This window comes from Callospermophilus lateralis, chromosome 13 (assembly GCF_048772815.1).
Source record: "Callospermophilus lateralis isolate mCalLat2 chromosome 13, mCalLat2.hap1, whole genome shotgun sequence".
NCBI classification, from domain to species: domain Eukaryota; kingdom Metazoa; phylum Chordata; class Mammalia; order Rodentia; family Sciuridae; genus Callospermophilus; species Callospermophilus lateralis.
This window is the reverse complement of record NC_135317.1, coordinates 52741365-52763972: the sequence shown is the minus strand read 5'-3', so window position 1 is coordinate 52763972 and position 22608 is coordinate 52741365. Positions and strand designations below refer to the sequence as shown.

The 22608-nt window shown below is 34.8% G+C and overlaps 1 protein-coding gene across 2 annotated transcripts in view; it reads right to left on the bottom strand.

Moving 5' to 3' along the window:
- Positions 1 to 1271: 1271 nt before the first annotated feature.
- Positions 1272 to 22608, bottom strand: part of Wdr64 (WD repeat domain 64) — a 125587-nt gene continuing 104250 nt past the window's right edge. The window contains exons 19-28 of one of the 2 annotated variants that reach the window (XM_076831970.1): positions 22499 to 22535; positions 21128 to 21264; positions 19786 to 19891; positions 16526 to 16584; positions 15114 to 15223; positions 11376 to 11564; positions 9266 to 9371; positions 6979 to 7059; positions 6089 to 6197; positions 1272 to 1351 (exon numbers count right to left, since the gene is read on the bottom strand). In XM_076831970.1, coding sequence (XP_076688085.1) covers positions 1272 to 1351; positions 6089 to 6197; positions 6979 to 7059; positions 9266 to 9371; positions 11376 to 11564; positions 15114 to 15223; positions 16526 to 16584; positions 19786 to 19891; positions 21128 to 21264; positions 22499 to 22535 — 1014 coding nt within the window. Of the gene's footprint in view, positions 1356 to 6088; positions 6198 to 6978; positions 7060 to 9265; positions 9372 to 11375; positions 11565 to 15113; positions 15224 to 16525; positions 16585 to 19785; positions 19892 to 21127; positions 21265 to 22498; positions 22536 to 22608 lie in introns of both variants that reach the window. The other variant, XM_076831969.1, reaches the window with a different exon arrangement.

The window sequence follows — 22608 nt, the reverse complement described above, 5'->3', positions numbered from 1 at the left end:
GTTGGTGGAGACTAGAGGTCTGTCAAGCTTAGCTATCCATTCTGAGTTCAATCTAATGGTCACATGATGCTAGGTCAGATACAAAGGTTGACAGTAAATGGTATTAGAAGGGACCAAAGACAGTCCAAGATAACTTTGGCTCTTGATCTGCAACATCCCATCTCTTCACAATCACATGTTCTGGTCAGTCAAGTTCACACAGTCTGCAGGCTTTTCAACACAGATGTGGCTTCTTCAGAGAACTTCAGTTCACAAACATAAAAAGAAATGTGTATAAATGTAGAATTTATGTGAATAACAAATTTCTTTAGTTTTCCAAACACTTTGGGATTTTAAGAATTATAAAATCTGTTATAAATTAGAAACCTGATATTACCAAGGAACAAACCACAATTTTTTCTTACCCAAGTGGTCTGGTGCTTTGGGAAAAGCAGACTATTAGACTACTTTTTTAATTTAGCTCTCAGAATCATTTTTTCTGAAGAGGTCAGCTAATTCTCAGCCTTCAAAATTCTGATACTTTGTTCATGATTTTGACTTATTTAAAATCTGACTCATTACTGATAAAGTTTAGATGTTTTCTTTGTGCATACCGTTAGCCCAAATACCAAAATCAAACAATTAATAAAAGAAAGTCATAAAAGACGAACCCCAGAAAGTTTAGATACCATTTAAGCTCTCTTTATCTGTACTAATTTCCAAACTAAATGTAAATAATTTGTCTTTACCTAAGAAACTGAATATTTTCTATCAGATAACATTTCTCTAAATGAAGAAGACAAATAACTAGAGGCTTGATTGTCACGTTTTTCTTTTTAATAATAATTCTCTTCATATACCGTAAAACGTGACATATAATTTGCCTCTGCCTGCATACATTCTGATAATAATTCTCGTTTATAAACTATGGTGCATATGGTAGAAGGTATAAAGTGAATCATAGATAACTATATTATTTTAGATCTCTCTATGCTATTGCTTTCGTTTGTTTCTGTGTATTTAATTTTGTTAATACTAAACAGGAAACATCTCCTATTCCGTAAATGGATTTCGATGTATGAAAGACATCGGTGAACTGGCTGCTTGTCACCTGCTTGGTACTCAGAGCTGAGGTCACTAAAGCTCCCAAAGCAATCTTCAGCAACAGGATGGTCTGAGGAGATCCAGAGACAAGTGACTCTGGTGGACTTTCATTCTTATCCTGAAATAAGACCAGGGTATCATCCAGACCTTGTCATTTCATGTGTAGCAGCCAATTCTGAATTTCCTCTTTACTTGGGCATGGCTGGGAAGAAGGAAGAAGCCAGATTGATTTGTGGCACTAAATTTTTTTTCAAACTTCTCTTCCGTCCTCCCTGTGAAATAAAGGGCATGTTATTTAGTAACTAGATTACAGAACAAATGATTTTCCAGAGTCAAGTTCAAGTTTCATCACTACAGAAAGTTTTTAATCCTCCTGGGGTGTGTGTGTGTGTGTGTGTGTGTGTGTGTGTGTGTGTGTAGTCATTTACTTCACATTCTAATGTGTCTCCAGACAAAAGAATGCTACAAGTAGGAAGTAGAACAAGGGTATAGTAGAAGAATAGAAGTGAGAAGTTTTAAACCTACTTTAACTGGACAGTTATCCACTCTAGGGCTCAACTGAGAAACATGGAAAGGGTTAGTTAAAACAAACTTAGCTAATTAATAATTAATCTTAGTAACATCAGATTCTGCTGACCAGTAGGAAAATAAAATCAAGTGATGATCACACAAATGAGAAAAATGAGTTGGTTTTGAATTGGATATTTTTGGAAGAAAAAAAGATGAAACTTGAAATTCATTTAGTTTAATTTAGTTTGTATTAAGAAATATCTAATTTTATCAGTGATGTCCAACCAGCACTTAAAATTGACACCATATAGAAATTTTGAAGGGCTTGGTTATATGATTTTGCAACACACATCAATTTGATGTTATGATCTATTGTATAGAAGACAGAAAGAAAAAAAGAGGCGAATTATAAGGTAAAACAAAAACAGTAAACTACTAAAGTCCAGATTCAATCACTCAAAGATTCTTTAGGCTTAGACACTAGTAGATCATGTGCCTGCTCCTCTTGCTCCCAGAAACAAGTTTAGGAGGCTTAGTTCCCAAGATCACTCTACTAAAACCAAGCTAAAGGAACTTCCCAAGCTGCATGGGTCCTTCTTATATTTTCCTTTTTGTATTTCTTTTATCTTTTTAAAATAAAGTTTATTAACTAAAACATATGCCTGCTACAACTTCCTTCTTTCTTTAACTATTTTTGGTAGTTGTAGATGGACAGCATGCCTTTATTTTATTTATTTTTATGTGGTGTTGAGGATCGAACCCAGTGCCTCAGACGTGCAAGGTAAGCGCTCTGCCACTGAGCTACAACCCCTGCCCTTATTTCTTTAGACTTAATTTTTGGAAGTAGATTTGCTAAAGAAAAAAAAATTGGTTTAAAAACTGTTTTGATACACAAATTTCCCTTCAGTAAAGGACACAGTTCTTAAATTAGATATAATACATCACTTTAGAACCTTGATTCAGGTTTATGAAGTCCTGGCATCTCCGTTCTCTTAAGTCTCCAACTCGCACCTCCCTTCTCACTGGAAATTGAATCCTGAAGCTCTTTGCCACTGAGTGTCCCCAGACCTTTTAATTTTGAGACAGGATCTTGCTAAGTTACCGGAGAGTTTTGCTAAGTGGTTGAGGCTGGCCCCCAACTGACCCTCCTGCCTTAGTTTCTGGAGTCACTGGGATTACAGATGTGGGCCACCACCTCCAGCTCAAGGCAACTTCTGATTTTCATGGGGAATGAGGAAAACAGGAAAATAATGAGGCAAGCCCTCCCTGCCCTACCACTCGGTTAGTACATACCGTCCAGCAGAGTTAGCCTTAAGAGACCTGGAGGGATGCAGTGTGCCCACGGTGCCCCAAACTCCTCTTTCAGACATTCCTAGTGCCTGGCCACTCTGACTTTCCCAAATGCATTCTTGCTCCTATTCCCAGTAGCCCTTTAAGGCGTTTGTTAATAATAGATTAAGAGGATTAGAATGTTGCCTCCAAAGAATATTTATATTTTTATAGTTTGGACTTTTGAAGATCCTAATGTGTACATTTCTAGTGATGGGAATTTGTGAATTCTTCTTGTTAGGAATTTGGGGTTAATAAAAACTCATTATTATATTCAGCAACTTTTTTCAGTGTCTCTTATGTGTCAAGTCTATTCTAGATGTTTTACAGGACAGAATAAGTAAGACAAAGTTTCTGCCTTCATGGAATTTTCATTCCAGTGAGGAAAAAAAAAATGAATGATTTTTTAAGGAAAAAAAAAGAAGATGACATGGAAAATGTCTTAAAAAAATTCATCAGAGCAACAGAGAAAAATCAAGCTGAGAGAAGGGATAGAGAGTGATGGGAAGGGATTCTTAATGGTCATTATTTGTACACTCTGAGAAGATTATTCTGGTCAGGATAGACTAGCAGCTCATCTATCTCTGAATTGTATTGTATTATATTTAAATATCCAGGCTCTAAAATCAAACTTCTAGGTTTAAACCCCAGCTCAATTATTGGGTTCTTTTGGGATCTTAGATAAATTACTGTTCTGTGCTTCAGTTTTCTTAATTGTAAAATGAGTCTGATAATTGTAACTACTTCAAAGAGTTGTTGCAAAGATTATGTGAAAGACTACATGTCAAGTGCACAGTATTGTACCTGGCATACTAATTTGAAAATAAATATTAGCCATTATAGTTGAAAATATATTGAATTATAATTTTTCACCTAAAATAAAATCATGAGAAATTCTCTGTCATTATATATTCTTTGGAAAAACTATGAATATGCTATAATATATATATATATATATATATATATATATATATATATATATATATATATATATATAAAATATACCATCTTTCACTTAAATAACTTTTCTATGATTGGATAGTGCCTACAATTTTGGAAATGGGTTGCATTTCACAAAGTTCACATTCTTCCTCTCTGTTTCCACATTTAAACTTTTTGAAAAGGAATATAATATGTGTTCCAATTTGTTTTCCTATATTATGATTAGTATTTTATAATTTTGTAGTTTCATTTGCAGGAGATTTATAAACCATTTACAGAAGTTAGTACTTGGAGCCAGCATTTCTATATTTTAAAATAGGAAGTCAAAAGAGATTAGGATGTCTGTTATTGGACTGTTTTCATAGCACTTTCTCTGCTCTGTGCTGTGAGCTTCCTGATCTGTGAACAGACTCCTGGTGGCTGTAACACTGCCAAGCACATGATAGAATTTTTAGGGTATTCCATAAATGTTTATTTCACTAAATTGAAATCCTGAATCCAAACTTTCTGAGGGCATTTTATGCCCACCTTCCTAGAAATGCTTCTTATGAGACTAGGCATTGGGTGTTTATTTGATTTCATCCACCATTTTCATACTTAGGCTGTTTGGCTTCCTCAAGTTGCAGGAAATCAATACACTGGTGGCTTTAATCTGTTTTGGTTTTCAGATTTTGTTGTCCTCTTCTAAGTACACAATTTTCTGAAAACAAGTTTAATTTTATTTTGGAAACTAATCTCAACCCATTAACCATGCTTAATTCTTTTCTTCATTTAAGCCAGAACAGTTTTGTTCTGCTTTGTTTTCCGTTCTCTGGATTGAAACCATGACCTTGCACACACTAGGCAAGAGTTCTACCACTAAGCTACATCCAATCTTTTTATTTTTATTTTGAGATATGGTCTCACTAAACTGCCCAGGCTGGCCTGAAGCTTGCAATCCTCCTGTCTCAGCTTCCTGATTAACTGGGTTACAGGGGTGGGTCACCATGCCCAGCACAAATAATGTTTTTTTTTATTGTCTTTTAGTTTTAGATTATTTATATGATGGTGTTTCACCCATTACTTAAGACAATTCCAAGTAATACTACTATTTTTATAGAAAACTCTTCTATTGCCGAAAGCTCTCACTGGGAAAATTGGCAGAATTAATAATTACTAGGAAGCACTCCTAATATCCTTAAGTACACAAGCTAACAAAATTATGGTAAAATTTCCCATGTTAATTAACTTTACTTAATTTTAAACATGTTTAATGCTTTTAAAAACTGTTGTGTTGTTGTCATTCTGTTTGTTATCTGTTATTGAATTAGGTGTAGATAATAAAAATTATTTTCTTTCTGTTTTTAATCTGACTTCATGGCAAGGGCTTTATAAAAACCACCATGTGCTGTTAGATCTTCCTCTTAGTGTTTGATATATTTGAATCACTAAATATAAATCACAACAGATTAAGTCAGACCCATGCAAGCTTCTAGAACTAGTGAATAAGGAATAAGGTTTGATTTGTACAGACCATTAATCTACTAAAAATGAGCATGACATTTAGAGTGAAAAAAACTTCAGCTTATCACTTAATTAGCATGTGATATTTGGCAAGTCACTTGATCTTGCTTTAGGATCCTGTTTTCTTTCCCAGTTCTAGGATGGAACTAACATTTTCTTTGAACTTATTGTGAAAATTAAAAGAATCATATATAAAGATACATTGTAAACTGTGAAGCATTTTATGTTTTTCCTGTTAATACATGGGAAAATTTCTTGCTGGAGAGCCAGAAGCTGACTGAAGCCATGGCTCCATCTTATAGGTGCAATAAGATTAAGAAGCAAAGTATATAGCATGCACAAGGCTCTGGGTGCCTTTCCCAGCACTGCAGAAAATAAAATGAAGCAATGATGGACGTGCAGTGTTTGACTGTTGTATCAAGTTGCCTAGCTTCTAAAACAGCTCAGTGAATAATTTCAGTTTTGAAGCACTAGCAGAGCTTCATTCACTCAAGCTCCCAGGTTCTATTTGATTTTTTGTCCTCTCTATCCAAAAAATTCATGATTTCCATTGCACTGATCTAAGACATATAGATCTGCAATATTCAGTAAAAAAGTATGAACAGAAATAATTTTAGGCCCAGAGGGTATGTTTCTAGGAACAGAAAAATAATTAATAATTAAAAACCAAACAAAGGGGATAAACTGTAGAAGTAGAATCAACTGTGGAGTTAGTACTAACTTACTTTTTCATGTTGAACGTGAATTCCTTTCTTCTTTCCATCTGAGGATTCCTTTTGTGCTTCTGAACCAATGAGTGGAAGGAATCTTAAACTAGTGGGGCTTGTTACCTGTAAGTCATAAACAAAGAGTCAGATGTACTTAATGTGATAAATTCCCTAATGTGAATTCTCGAGTGGGAAGTGAGGGGGAGAACCACACTTCAACAAGACCCCTCTCCCAATTGCCCACTGTTAATTCTTAATGGTTTACTATTAGCACCATCTATTGCTTAAATCTTTGACACCTATTAAAACGAACATATCCTTGGAAAAGATAAATAGCATTTAAGATTCAAATTGATATTAAGTTGAAATATTTGTTCTTTGGTTTATTATTTCTTAGGTTCATTAATTAGTTCTTTAACACAGGTAACCTGAGGTGGACACTTGAAAGTAGAGATTTGAAAGAAAAGGGTTGGGTGAATCTTAGAGGACAGCACAGGCACAGCGTGATAGAGGTGATAGATCAGTGATGCTTAATGCATAGAAAGTTATTTGGCAGGCTCTAGCCTGCAGAGTATGATGAGAATGTGATCAAAATGAGGGCAAATAATTCTGGCAGAGACTGGATCATAAGTCTATATGCCAAGATTTTATCCTGTGGATGATGAAGAGCCACTAAGGTAAAATTCAAAATAGCTACCATGTGGAATGGTAGAGATAAGTGATTCAAGCTGTTGACACCCAAAACTCAAGGTTTCTGGGACTGGACATCAGCTGTTGATGGAAACATAAGTGGGTTTAGGGATGTGATTTCCCCCAACCTTGCTTGATAGTGCAGGGTGAGGAATAAGAAGTCAGCTTTTTATTGTTTTATTACTTCTCCAGCTCTACAAATGCCCCAACTCACCCTGTATATAGGAAGAGAACCAAAAACAATTCCGGCCTCTCTGTTCTCAGTCATGAAACCTTCTAAGGCATGTCTGTGAATCTGTAAAACAAAGGAATGAATGTTTTGTGAAAAGGTGCATTCCATCAGTAGCAAAACACCTGGTTCAAACCCTGACTCCTTCACTCTTACTAGCTGCATGATCTTAGCAAGTTCTTTCCTTGCCCACTGATTGCAAGAATCAAAGGAGATCATATAGATAGCCAGGTGTTAGCAAATATAAGATTTAGTACCATTATATTCTTATTACTAGTAACAACAAGACAAAAGGGAATTGACTGAAAATAAGTGAATAGATTAATATTACATAACTAAGAATGAAAAGAAATAGGCAAAACAAGATTGCTGATGACAATCAGAGAATCCTAAGTGAAATGCATTTCAACTCAAATTTAGCATTGATTCTTTTTTATTTTACTACCTAATCAAGTAAGAAGTTGGCAAGGCTCATAATATTCGTGGGAATGTGGTCAAAATTTTCATGTTGAACGTGAGTATTCCAAGGGCTCTATTATTATTTCAAGGGCTCTATTAGGCCCTCTAAAAAATTTCTCCAAATTTATTCAATGTCTCAGTTGTTAACTGTTTTTTTTTAAAAAAATATTTATTTCTATATTGGATGAATATTGCCTCTATTTCTAGGTTGCACTATTTCAATCCTATTCCACAAAACTGAGTATCTGTTACATGTTATGCCCATAAAGAGCTTATGAGTTAGTAGTAGAAGTAGGAAGTAAAGACAAGGATATAAATAATTGTAATTCAATGTAGAACATGCCAACTAAACAGATCATAAGACATGAAGAGAAAGACTGGAGAGCTTGGAGTCTTAGGGGAAAGTGGAACTCACTTTTATTGAGAATTTAAAATGTTCCTGGTATATATTTTCTCAATCTTCACACAACTTATTGAGGGATTTTTAAAATAAAAGATGAATAAAATAACTTATCTAAAATTATACTTAAGTCTGTTGGACTCCACAGCCTGTGTCTGCCCTACCTATCACTCTGTCTTCATGGAAAAAAAAAATATGAGTCCTATTTGAACAGAAAGGTAGGGTTTAAAAAAAAAAAAAGAAAGGTATTAAATATTTATTAAGTATAAAGTAGATAGTGTAAAAGAATATTGATATAATAAACCCACTGGCCTGCTCTACAAATTGGAATTATACCCTCAACTTTGAAATCTTCAGACTGCAGTTCCCTGGCCTCTTTCCTGATCTACATTTCAGACATTGATGATCATCTTGAATTTCATGCGTTTGATTTTTATATAATTTTACCTTATATGCTTTATTTCAGAGTGGGGGAATATACTGGATATTTAATCCAGAGGTGCTTAACCACTGAGCCACATCCCCAGCCCTTTTTATTTTTTTATTTTGAGACAGGGTCTTACAAAGTCACTTAGGGCCTCACTAAGTTGCTGAGGCTGGCCTCAAACTTGTGATTCCCCTGCTTCACCTGAATTGTTGAGATCCCAGGTGTGTACCACCATGTTTGGCACCTTATTGCTTTTTCCAGACCAATATTTTTTAGTTTTGCTCTTTCTTTTCTTTTTACATAAACTGAATCAATATGTAAATACTCATATAAAACTTTCCTCATTCAATAGTGTTTCACTCATCCATGAAGGTGTTAAGCTAGTACATTTACTTTCACTGTTGTATACTAAAATGATTTACGAATATGCTATAAGTTATTTGCCCATTACACTGTTGACAACTATTTAAATTTCTTTCAGATACAAAGAATATTCCTCTGAGCTGTACTTATTCCTGTCCCCAAGCACATATTCAAAAATTTCCCCAGGGAATATATTTAATAGGGCATGACTATTTTCAACTTTAACAACATTTAAAAATGCCATGTTGTTCTTCCATGTGGTTCTATCAAATAACACCATCACCATCGGCAGATTAGTGTTCTGATTATAGTGAGTATCATGAGACTTTTTTATTTTTGTCAACCTGGTAGGTCTAAGTGGTATCCCATAATATTATTGATGTGCACTCCCATGTTTACTAATAAGAGTGAGCATATTTTCATGTTTATTGGATTTTTTTTTATTTTGTAAAGAATTTATTCAAGTTTTCAACCATTTTTTAATTGGACTGTTTTTTCTCATTCATTTTTAGATCTTTATAAATTCTGGAAAGTAATTTTTTTCAGTTAAAGTTTTCTGGTTTTTTTTTTTTTGCTTTGTTGTGTGTGTGTGTGGTTTTTTGTTTGTTTGTGTTTTTAGCTACCTTTGGAGAAGAAAGAGCCTTGAAAAACTTAAAATCCTGTTCCACTTCAAAGGGCTTGGGAGGTGTGCGTTTGAAAAGTAATGACATTGAGCTCATCTTTCTCCATCTGCATACAAAGATACAAAAAAAGAAAGTTAACTTCATACATGTCCCTTATATGTCCTGTCAACTAAACAAATATCAGTTATGTCTTTCCTCTTCCGTCCCCAATTTCTAGGTTTTCATGGCACCAGTACTAATGACACTATGTCTGTACCTGATTCTTATTCCATTTAGCTTTTTAGATTTCCCTCTAGAAAAACCACATTGTCTTCTTTTCTGCCTGAACATTCCATGTAATTAAGTTCATAAATACTCATGGGGAGTGGGGGGGGGGCTGTATAGCAGGGCTGGAAAACCTTTTGTGTAAATCCTGTGCTTGAGTTCTATGTGACCTGAAGGTTCCCCTAGAGTTAGAACTAACTTATGGAGACATTTAGAAATTCACAGCTAGGCATTAAAAACGTTTTTTAAAAGACAATAAATAATACATCCTGAGATGGAGTTACTCTACAGATAAGGCCAATTTTGCTACAGGCAAGCAAAATTATTTCATAGTAAACACAATGTGTACACAGATCCCATATTTAGCTTACCCAAATACACTGTACCTTTTCATACTTCTTTATCTACCATTTACATTTATGCCCACTCTTTGTAATGGTTTCCATTCTTTGTTTCACAAATATCTTTTTTTGGGTGCTGACTCAGAGATAAGAACTAGGGATTTATAAAACAAGGAATCTATGCTCAAAGATCTCACGGTATAATGATGAAGACCCATATTCACATATTAGAAAACATTGTTTAATATGTCTTAAGTAATGACATTATACCCCATAAATTTGTACAACTAAAATTTTGAAAGTACTCTATATTATCTTCTCATATCTCCTTTTTATTTCTCAACCATTGCTATGTGATTTTCACCAATCACTTTACTGAAGTTACCCTCTAGAGTCATAAGTGACCTTTTTATGCCACACCCAGCATTTACTTTATTCCATAAATGCGTCCTTCTCTACTTCTTCACAGAACACTTATCTCCTTCCTTGATTTCTACTATTCTATTTACTTATATTTTTGCTTTCAACATCATAGCTGTTCCTTCTCAAAGTTTTCACTAGTGTCTCTTTCTTGGTCTACTCTTTAGAGACTGTTTCTTATTTATCGCATAGTTTTCTGCTTTTTCTTAATCAATACACAAGACCTTCATGACTTATCTTCACTGAAAATACTGCTATGCTAAGGACTTCAAAATCTTTGTTTACCGCTTTGACCTCTTTGAGGATATACAGATTTATCTGGGTGCTCAATAAATACCTCCACCTGGATGTACCACAAGCACCTGGACGTTCCAAACCAAACCCTTCTCTTTTTTTTACACTTGCTTTTTCTCTCGTATATTCTGTTACAGTGAATACTGTAAAGCTTAAAAATTTTAAACTGACTCATAAAGAAGTCCATTTTCCCTATAGACTTTTCAAGCTTTATCTCCTATCATGTCTTCCCACATACCCGATAAAAGCTAAGCTTAAAAACTATAGCACAGTTTCTCATTATTTGGTGCCTTTCTTTAGGCAATTGCCTATTTGGTCTTTGGTTAAATTCTATTTACCCTTCTGTAATTAAAAATGGGATGTTCCTAGTTGAGTGCAGAGGAGCACACCTGCAATCCCAGTCCTCCAGGAGGCTGGGGCAGGAGGATTTCAAGTTTGAGATCGGTCTTGGCAATTTAGCAAAGGCCTAATAAACTTAGCAAGACCCTATCTTAAAATGCAAAATAAAAATGAATGGGGGTGTAGTTCAGTGGTAAAGAATTCTCCCCCGCTGCCCCACCCCTACCAAAAAAAAAATTGGATGTTCCTAAAAGCACTATTTCATGGAATTAGAGCTTTTAGTTCACATCTTTCTCCCTTCTACTGGGTTGCAAAAATTATTGAAAAATTATGGACTTTTTACCTTTTAATTCTTCATGTCCAGTAGTGTCACAGCATCACTATAGTTTAATTATTGTCTATTCATCTAAAGAACAAACCAACAAACAACAACAAAAAACCAACTATCTCACCTTTCCCGGTCAAATATTAGAGGATATTCATATTTTTTCCTCTTGTCTGCCAACTTGCTTTCTTCTTTTATTTCTATGGGAGCTTCAGTAACATCACAAGGCAAAATGAAATCACTTGTTTGGGATAATTCAAAGAATCTTCGCTGTCCAAAATATCCACAATAATGACCATTGAGGGCATGCCATAGCCTGAGAGAAGACCAAGGAAGGGAGGAAAAGTAATTGGGGAATCAGGGGAAGTGATTCTGTTCATAGGTCACCTGTATAGTTTTTGGTGGTCTACCAAGGATTTAAACTCAAGTCCAAGTCTCTTCCTACAAATACTGTGGGAGCTGATCTTTGTGTCAACTTTTCTTCTAACCCAGGGCCTCAAGCATGCTAGGCAAGTGCTCTGTCATTGAGCTACATACCCAGCCCTCAATGTAAACATTTTTATCAGTTAAAACTCTAACCCACAACCTTTTAGGGAATGTCAGTTTGAATCTATATTTGTGATACTCATTTATTAAAGTTAGAAAACAAAGAACACATTTTCCCCCAAACAACCCTGCTCTCCTTCAAGCTAATCAGTATCCACATTGACTGTCTCTTTGTTAAATTAGGCCTTAAAATGGACTATGTCTCAGCTGCTTACTTATAAAATCAGTACTAGACTAGTGAGAGGAGAGATGCTTTTAGCAATATCAAATTCCTTTCAAACTCCTTCCACAATTCCTACTCTCATGGAGAAACCATATTAAATTTTATAGATGAGTTCTGATATAGGATGGCAAAAGAAGAAGGTTTCTACCCATATGCATTATTTCAATATCATTTCACTCCACATGACTTAAAATGATATAGAATATCATTAGTGGAATATATCATATCTTGTGGAAAAACAAAATATCATCAAAAAGATCTTCCTTGGGGGCTGGGATATGGCTCAAGCGGTAACGTGCTCGCCTGGCAAGCGCGGGGCGGTGGGTTCCATCCTCAGCACCACATAAAAATAAAATAAAGATGTTGTGCCCACCGAAAACTGAAAAGTAAATATTTTTTTTAAAAAAGATCTTCCTTTTATATCTTGATTTCAACCTTAGAGCAGGAAATGACAGAGACAGCAATCATATGCCCTGCTGCAATGACTCAGAAAGTGGACAAGCTAAGGGAACTAAAAGTAAGTAGATTCTACAAAGGCTAAGCAGTATCCTACCCTAAAGAGTAGACACTGAGAAGACAGAAGTGGAGGTGTCAGTCTAGACTCCTCAGGTGTGACAGTGTCCTGAGGACTTCACATGAACATCTTACATCCCTTACATTATTTTAGTTCTCTAGCACTAAAGGGAATGAGATGTCCTTTAACCCAATAAGTCCCAAGTTGGCAATTCTGTGACTATCTCAATGAAATTGACACAAATGCTTTAAAATAGGTTGAAAATCATAACTTAAGGCTTATATATCCTTTATATATTTTTCATATATATGTGGAAATATGTGTATTAGAATACATATATGTGTATGTATATATTATATATAATATATATATAACATATATATATTATCCTATATATGTATATTCAAATGCTCTAATAATTCACCTACTATTTTTTTTTTCAAAAGAATAGAACTCTAACACAATGGAGTACTACGCAGCACTAAGAAATGACAAAATCATGGAATTTGCAGGGAAATGGATGGCACTAGAGCAGATTATGCTAAGTGAAGCTAGCCAATCCCTAAAAAACAAATGCCAAATGTCTTCTTTGATATAATGAGAGCAACCAAGAACAGAGCAGGGAGGAAGAGCAGGAGGAAAAGATTAACATTAAGCAGAGTCATGAAGTGGGAGGGAAAGGGAGAGAAAAGGGAAATTGCTTGGAAATGGAAGGAGACCCTCATTGTTATACAAAATTACATATAAGAGTTTGTGAGGGGAATGGGAAAAAAATAAGAAGAGAAATGAATTACAGTAGATGGGGTAGAGAGAGAAGATGGGAGGGGAGGGGAGGGGGGATAGTAGAGGATAGGAAAGGTAGCAGAATACAACAGTTACTATTATGGTATTATGTAAAAATGTGGATGTGTAACCGATGTGATTCTGAAATCTTTGTAATGTTTTGAATAAAAAAAAAAAGAATAGAACTCTAAATACATAATAATTAGCTCAAATTAACATAACAAATTAATACCTATTATAGTGGTATGTTTGTTGCTCAATTTAAGTTTTATAGGTGTGCCACATCTGTGATAATGGACCCAAATCTGTTAAACACAGAAGTTAGAAGGTTGAGGGACTAACTTCAGAGCAATTCTAAATTTGTTCTGTTTGAGACCTTGACTGAGTAACGTTTGGTCTCCTTGTTTCTTGGTGTTTCCTCCTTCATGTGGTGCCTTCCCAAGGAACTGTTTCTACCTGAGCTTGATTTCTGTATTGTGGACTCTTAGCAAACTTGAACCACACTGAAATTTTTTCTTTACTCTAAACTCCTATTCTATGTCCCAGGCTTAAGCCTCAGTTTATGTTTATTTCCTATTAAAAATCAGAATCTTTCTGACAAGATTTAGAGTATTAAAATTCCCTACCTTTTTAGATAGTGGCAGTTCATATGAGCAAAAAGATAGCTTAGTTATGAAGACAGCTGTAGTCTGAGATTGATATTAACAAAGCAAAGCTCTTTGAACTGAGTTTCTAGAGAGATTTCTACTTAAAGGAATCATCAAAGTAATTTATCCATGGCATGGATAGCTAGTTTGAATAGTGCTGTGGTCTGAATACTACTCCTCTTATTCTAACTTCAATTCTTTTAAGAGCATAATTCATTACCATGATTTTAAGATAATTTAAAGCCCAGTGGCTCAGAAGGCTGAGACAGGAGGATTTCAAGTTCTCAGAACTTAACAACTTAACAAGATCTGTCTCTAGATAAAATTTAAAAAGGGAGGGGGATTTAGCTCAGTGGTAGAGCAACCTAGGTTAAATCCTCAGTACCACAAAAATTGAAAGTAAAATATAAACAACAATTTATCTCTAGAAATATCATGATATTTCCCTTTTTCTCTGAAATATGTGTGCATATTTTTAGTATTTTGTGTGTATGTACTTAGCATTTTATAGGTAATTAAAAACAAGCAGGTTTTGCTAAATTAATCACATTGTTGGTGAATTAATTGGCTCATAACTTACTTTCCTAGTATTAGATGATTTGTCAGTTGTTTTTTTTTTTTTTTTTTTTTTGTACTGTTTACTATTTTGAGAAGGGATCTTCCTGTGTTTCCCAGGTTAACTTAGAACTCCTGGGCTCAAGCAATCCCCTGTCTCACTTCTCAAGTAGCTGGGACTACTAGTGCACATCATTGCACTCAGTTAGATGGTCTTTCTATAGTTATTTTATAACTTCTAATCCTAAGCCTCCTTTTGTGGCCTTTCCTAGGCTTGGGTTGAGCTCTCTAAGCTGCCTATCTGGTTTAATTCTTTGAAATAATTCTACAAAAGAGTTGCATTGAAAACATTTATTATTACTTTTAAATGTAGATGAGAATAACATTTCGTTTCCTTGGATACAGAAAAAAAAAATTCCAAATCAGTGAGTCTTCTCAAAGCCCTTTTGTGTCACCTTTCATTTTTTATTAATTTATTTTTCTATTCGGCTTACCAAGATTTTATTTCAACCAAATACTTCAACATTAGCATAAATCCTTTTTTCACTTCTCATACTCAAAACCCTGAATTCACAGTAGGAAACCATCTTGGCCTACCTTATTGAGCCATCAACAGAAGCAGTAAGCACCACTTGCTTGTCTTCCACATAGATCACTTGAACAATTTCTAAAGAATGAGCCCGCCAGGAGAGCAGCTGCCTGAATTTCTAGATAGCAACAACAAGATATGTCTCTTGGAATAAGTCAAGAAATACAATGTTAAAATTGTTCTTTTAAGGAGCAGTGTTGGTTGAGTGCGGTGGCACACACCTGGAATCCCAGTGGCTTGGGAGGCTGAGGCAGAAGGATTGTGAGTTCAAAGCCAGCCTCAGCAAAAGTGAGGTGCTAAGCAACTCAGTGAGACTCTGTGAGGATGGCCTTAGGCATGAGCCTAAGCAACTCCATTTTAAAAACTCCAGTTTGAAACCTGCAGTCTCACTAGGCACAGCCACAGAGCCCCCCAGTATGACCTCAGACAAGTTACTTCCCCTCACCCTGATAAATAGAGTGAAGCCCCTGGCGGGCTGTCCTTGCCTGATAAGAGGGAAAGGAGAGAAGATCAGGGTGGAGACCACCAGACCAGATGTTTCTGATCCCAGGGTAAATGATGTCACTGAGAAATCCAATGGTAGCTGATAAGGATTGAAGGGGGGGTCAAAAGCCCCCAAATTTATTATAAATAATAGAGCTGATGAACAGGGAGTCAGCCAGCTGAAATAGGATGCACTCGAGCTGGAGAGCCTGATGAGGACCTACACTGACATCCCATCACTTGTCATCATTCCTGATCCTCTGCGTGATCCTCACCACTCTCAAACTCCATCATCTCATCTGGAACTTGGTGAGAGCCACAACTTCTCCCTATGACCCTGTCCTCAACCGGTCGTCCCCTCCATGCCAGGAAAAGCCTGCCTTGGTTCTGAACCTGATCACCGTGGTCTGAGTGAGTGTGCATATACTAGATGTAAAGTCTAAGGCTTGAGACTTCTGAACTTAGCATGCAGAGGGAATGTCTGTAACTAGCCTGTCATGAGTAAGTGTGTTTTGCAGTGCTTAGAATTAATCTAGAATTGTTTGCTGTGAATTGATTATGTCTATTGCAGTGCCTAGCATTAAGGGTTGTCGTTTTCTGGATTAAGAACCTATAGAGTGAAATTGTATTGAGTCATTCTAAGACACTCTGCAAGGAACCAATCACATTCAGTATATGTATGTCTTACTACGTAGGATGAAAAAAATAAAAGACTGCTTATTTAAGCTAATATTTAGCTTTTGGATTTGAAGTATTAACTTAAAGATAAATAAGATTCTGCTAAAAACAGTTTTGTCATCTAGCTTAAATTGCAATAGTATATGTGCCTTAAAAGTAGGGAGTCTTGCAGTTCTATCTCTTTTGGAGTCTTACCCAGAGAAAAGCTCAATAAATATGTGCCAATTCATTTATGAGAGTGGAAAACTCAATTTCATACCTTTTCATCATGAGGTGGCTCCAGGAAGGAACTAATACTACAAAGGATAACATGTCCTTCTGTAAAAAATTTAAATATTGGAATCCTTAATCAGATACCACATTATCTAAATAAATACTATGCAAAAAGTCAAATTATTTTGATGTAGGCATTTATATTGGTAAATAAAAGAGAATCTGAGAAATCAGATAGGAAAAATATATTTTTTTTTTACTTAAGTTTTTCTATGATGCTATTATTTGGTTTCTGAGTTAGTATGCCTTAATAAGGTTGTCTTATCTATTCACATTTTTTTCTAGAGATCAAGGTAGATGATGATAGAATGAATATACCACTACTGAACTGAGTCCAAATGGTTACAGAGATATTATCCTGTAATCCAAATGAAAGTGGTATAATGTTATTTGAAAGTGAACATGGATTAATTGTAAATATACATTGTAAATTCTATGGCAACTGCCATACATATTTAAGAAAAAGAAATATAACTGATAATCTCAGAAAGGAAAGAAAATGAAATTACACAAAATGCTCAATTAAAACCACAAAAGTCAGAAAATGAGTGGCAGACAGACACAAAGATAGAAACAAAGAACAGATTGAAAACAGTGACAAATATAGGAGGTATTAATCCAACTTAAAATGTAAATGGTCTAAGTACAGCAATTAAATGGCAGAAGTTGTCTACAAAAACACATGTTAAATATAGACACAGATTAAAAGAGATGGAGAGAGATGTATTGTAGTAACACCAACCAAAAGAAAGAAGAAATAGATATTTCAGACTGAGCAGACTTCAGAGCAATGGAAATTATCAGAGAAAAACTTAAATTTAAAAAAACCCTGAAAACTCAACAATAAGGAAATGAACAATCCAATTTAAAAATGGGCAAAAGATCCGAATGGAAACCTCACAAAGCATATTAAAAGATGATCTATAGAATACATCATTAGGGAAATGAAAATTAAAACAACAATGAGATGCCACTACACATCCATTAAAATGGCCCAAATTCAGAACACAGAAAATAACATGTGCTGGTGAGGATGTGGAATAGCAGGAACTGCCTTTCTTGCTGGTAGGAATGAATAATGGTAGGGCCAGAATTTGTCAGTTTCTTATTTGCTGCTTTAACTGAAAAGACGCTGTTTCATTCTAATTTTCACAAACTGATTAACCATTTTTAAAAACTTAAAGGTAAACACTAAAAAAAATAAAGACTGTTTAACATATGAATCTGTATTAATGCACACATAATCTTTCAAAGCACAGAAAAAATGATAGCAAAGGAAATTTAGGATTAATTCAAAAGAAGAAGAGGAGAAATAAAAAGGAAGAATAAAAAAATATTATTAGATGGAAGAATTAAGAGCAACTATATTAATATTAACTTATATAAAAAAGCCCCTTATTGAGAACCAATAGCCATATTCTTCTCTAATGTATGTCACCACTCTGTTTTGCAATAAAGATTAATGCAGTGAAGAAACATTTTAGTTTACCATCCCATTTATTGATTCTTGATTGTACTTCTTGCATTTTAGGAGTCTTGTTGAGGAAGTCAGTTCTTAAGCTGACAAGACAGAGAATTGAGCCTACTTTTTCTTCTAGTAAATGCAGGGTTTCTGGTTTAGTACCTAGGTCCTTGATCCACTTTGAGTTGTATATTGGGAAGGGTGAAGAGATAGGGGTTTAATTTCATTCTACTACATATGGATTTCCAGTTTTCCCAGCATTGTTTGTTAAAGAGGCTATCTTTTCTCCAATGTATATTTATGGTGCATTTGTCTAGGATGAGGCAACTGTATTTACGTGGGTGTGTCTCTGTGTCTTCTATTCTGTTCTCTTGGTCTTTCTTTCTTTCTTTCTTTCTTTTTTCCCAATCCCATGCCAGGTCTGTTACTATAGTTCTGATAAGAACTCAAAATATACCAAAAAAAAAACACCCCACAAAAAAAACCAAAAACCAAAAACAACAACAAAAAACCCCCAAATAACAAAAATACACCAGGAAAACAAAATACACCAAAACAAACAAACATACAAACAAAAACAAATGGGCAAAGGAACTGACCAGGCACTTCACGGAAGAAGAAATACAAATGGTCAAAAAATATATTAAAAAATTGTCCAACATCTCTAGCAATTAGAGAAATGCAAATTAAAACTACACTGAAATTCCATCTCACTCCAGTCAGAATGGAAATTATAAAGAATACAAGCAATAATAAATGTTGGTGAGGATGTGAGGAGAAAGGTACTCTCAGCAGTATGGAGATTCCTTACAAAAGTTGGAATGGAACCACCATTTGACCCAGTTATCCCTCACTGCTTTGTCTATACTCAAAGGACTTAACATCAACATACTACAGTGATGCAACCAAATCAATGTTTATAGCAGCTCAATTCACAATAGCTAAGCTAAGCTATGGAACCAACTGATGTGTCCTTCAGCAGATGAATGGATAAAGAAAATGTGGTATATATACTCAGCCATAAAGAAGAACGAAATTATGGCATTTGCCGGTAAATGGATGGAACTGGAGATTATCATGCTAAGTGAAATAAGCCAATCCCAAAAAATCAAATGCTGAATGTTCTCTCTGATATGTGGTTACTAACACACTATAAGACAGGGTTGGAGGGGAAAAAATAGAAGTCCATTGGATCAGACAAAGGGAAATGAAGGGAAGAGAGTGGAGAAGGGAATAGGAAGGACTGTAGAATTAATCTGACATAACTTTTCTAGTCTTGTATTTGAATACATGACCAGGGTAACTCTGCATCATGTACAACCACAAGAACAGGATCCTAATTAGAATAAGTTATACTGCATGTACATATAATATGCCAAAATACATCCCATTGTCATGTATAACTTTAAAAAGAACAACAATAACAACAAAGAACACACACAAACACACACAAAGAAGATTAATACAACATAAATCTTCAATTTTAGAAGGTAAAATTTTACATTATTCCCAATAAAGTAAGGTAAAGTGATTGGTAGCCATATACCCCTTTTATAAGTGGAAGAAATAGAATGGCTTGCTTGAAGAATTAGGAAAAAAATTGGTTCTCCTGACATTTGTTTATTTTTCCATTTCTTCAACATGCTATCCATAACTTTCTCATGCTTGAGCATACCTGTTAGACTTTTTTTTTTAATCTCACTAAACATCACATATTTTTCCTGTAGTCATTTTGGTGAATGATTGCTAAGATATCTGTGGCTGATATAAAAGTAATGACTTACCCACATTTCCAGCTAATAGAACCCTGGAACATGAATCAGCATACAGCGATGTCAGAGAAATGGCTGAATGTTTTGTGAAAGGGAGCATGTCTTTCAGTAGTTTCCCCTGAATAAAGGATAATGCAAGTAAGGTTTTTATAAATTCTACAAATAAATTTTAATAAATTGAATTTCTCTCTATGTAATACATCTCTTCATCTCTAGTACTTAAACATGATTCTCTTCTTCTTTTAATAAAAATAGTTTGAAACTATCCACAAGGACTTAGTTCTTTGAAATTAAATACTCTAAAGTTATAGACAACTATTAATTATGTATGTAGACTCTGATTATTATAGACTGCCTCTAAATTTGGGGTTTCCTATGATTCTTCATCCTGTTCCTCAGTATGTTCAGTTACATAGTCACTTAAATGTTAATTTTAGGTTTTCACATGAATACTTGCCTTTTCAGAAATATCTATTTTTTCAATATTGATGCAAGATAAGGGATTGTGAGAGATTCAGATTCACACAGACTGTTTTTCAGTGCTTAGTATAAACCAGCTCTGGGAAGGACTTTTACACATGTTAACTTGCTTTGGGAATAAACATCTAAGCTTGAAAACAAAAAGTTTGAATCAGTTCTTTATTTCCTGAGACTAGACTTAAATATAATATCTTTCTCATGTTTCTCTCACTCTTTCATTCTTGAGCATACCTCTTAGACTTTTTATATATCTGAGATGACCTTTTTTTTTTAGGGAAAGAAAAAGGTCATCTCAGATATATTTTGTATTTTCACTAATAAGCTAGAATCCACGAACAGACTTGGAGTTGATCTAGGAGGCAGCCATGCTGTTCTGTTGTTGGATCCCCCCCATGTGTCACATAACACTCTTGCTGCTTCCTGAGTGTCCCTAAAGCAAAGAACCTTATTACCACAGTGGGTTTACTCCCTCGCCTCTCTCAGGGATTCACTACCATGATCCTCAGTCTGCTAAAGATCCTTTGTTAATCTGTTGCTTCCTAACGCCTCTTAATTTGCCCTCTTAATTTGAAATGCCCACCCTCAACCCCAATAATTTAAAATCTTTTGGTGAATAAAAATTATTATTTTTTATAATAATAAAATAAAGAGTGAAATATTAATAGTTTTGATGATTTGGTCTCTTGAATTACAAAATTGGCTTATTGTAAAGTTCAAATAGTATGATCATAGCAGGCTATAAAAACATCCAGTTGGCTAGAAGGATGAAAAACATTAGAGTTGGATGCCATATGGAAGAAGACTAAGATTTATTTAATTATCTTATTTATCTTTCCCATTTTTCCTATTTCCAGGAAATACTAAGCTCCATTACCTCCATAGTCCATAAGCGGAGGTGTCCATCCTCATGAGCAGTAACAAGGATAGGAGGCTGAGCTTGTGTTAAATTGGCAGATCCAGGTTGGTTTTTGTCCACTAACAGTTGCTCTCTCTCCACATTTGTTTTCTCACCTATTGAAGAAATTAATGAGCTATAAATGGTATTTGCAATACTTGGAATTCTACATTTTATGAAATGTAAAGAGGAGGCAGGAAAATAGCAAAATATCACATTCTTTTCCCCAGAATTTTTCCTTTCTTTCTTTTTTTCTTTTAACTCAAGAGAACAACACAGGGCAGGGAATAAAAAAGTGTTAAAAAATAAAATCCTTACACTAAGGGAAATATGCCAGACTTTGAAAATCAAAGGGTTGAATGTTTCCCCTCATACATGGAAGCCAGAGCAAAGTAAGAAAGGGAAAGGAGGTAACATTTCATAAGGATAGAGGGAAGATCTGTGGAGTAGGAGAAAGAAATCAAGGGGGAGGGAGGGAGGAGGGATGGGAAAGGGGAGAAAATGTAGAATGCATTTAACAGAATTATGCTATTTACATATATATTACAGTGAATTATATATATGTATATAATTATATATATATACATGTATATATGTATATATGTGTGTGTGTGTATATATATATATATATATATATATATATATATATATATATATAAAATCACTTAAAAATAAGTAAATATATAAAAGAAAACCCAGTAGAGTAGAAGGAGGAGAGATGGGGGAGGGAATGAGGAAAGGAAATGTTCTGGGGACCAAAATGGAGCAAATTAAATTCCATTCATGTACGATTTTGTCAAAATAAGCCCAACTATTATGTATAGCTATAATTCAATAATAAAAACATTTTTAAAAATTAAAAAAAATGGAATCCTGGATCACTGAAAAACTTTAAAAGGTTTATGTTTTTTATCCTATAGCAAAAGCCTCTATTTACCGTATATGCCAACTAAAACCAAGATATTCATCTAGTGTAAATCCTGACACATCCAGAATGGCTTATGTAGAGGTCTGAGGAAAATGGGCTGGAGATTAAGAAGCTCAGTAATGTTTTAGATTTTTTAAAACCTAGAATTCGTATTTTAAAAGGTATTATCATAACAAGTTCTACCTGTTGGACTACCAAATCCCACAGCATCTCAACATTTGAGCACAATATTCATTAAGAGTATTCTGTCAGGTAAAGTCCCTCCTACAAAGCAGTAGCCAGGGCTGGGGATGTGGCTCAGTGGTAGAGCCCTTGCCTAGCATGGGGGAGGCTCTAGGTTCAATCTGAAGCACAGCAAAAACTTAAAAAAATAAAAGAAAAGAAGGTGCTGTTTTATTAAGAAGAATAGAAGGGACACTGACCTTTCAAGTCACCATCGTGTATGCTTTGCTTGCTTCCCTGAATGAGGGGAGAAGAGCAAGATAAAATATTTCTTGACATTGTAAGGAAATAAGACACAATAGATGAGCAG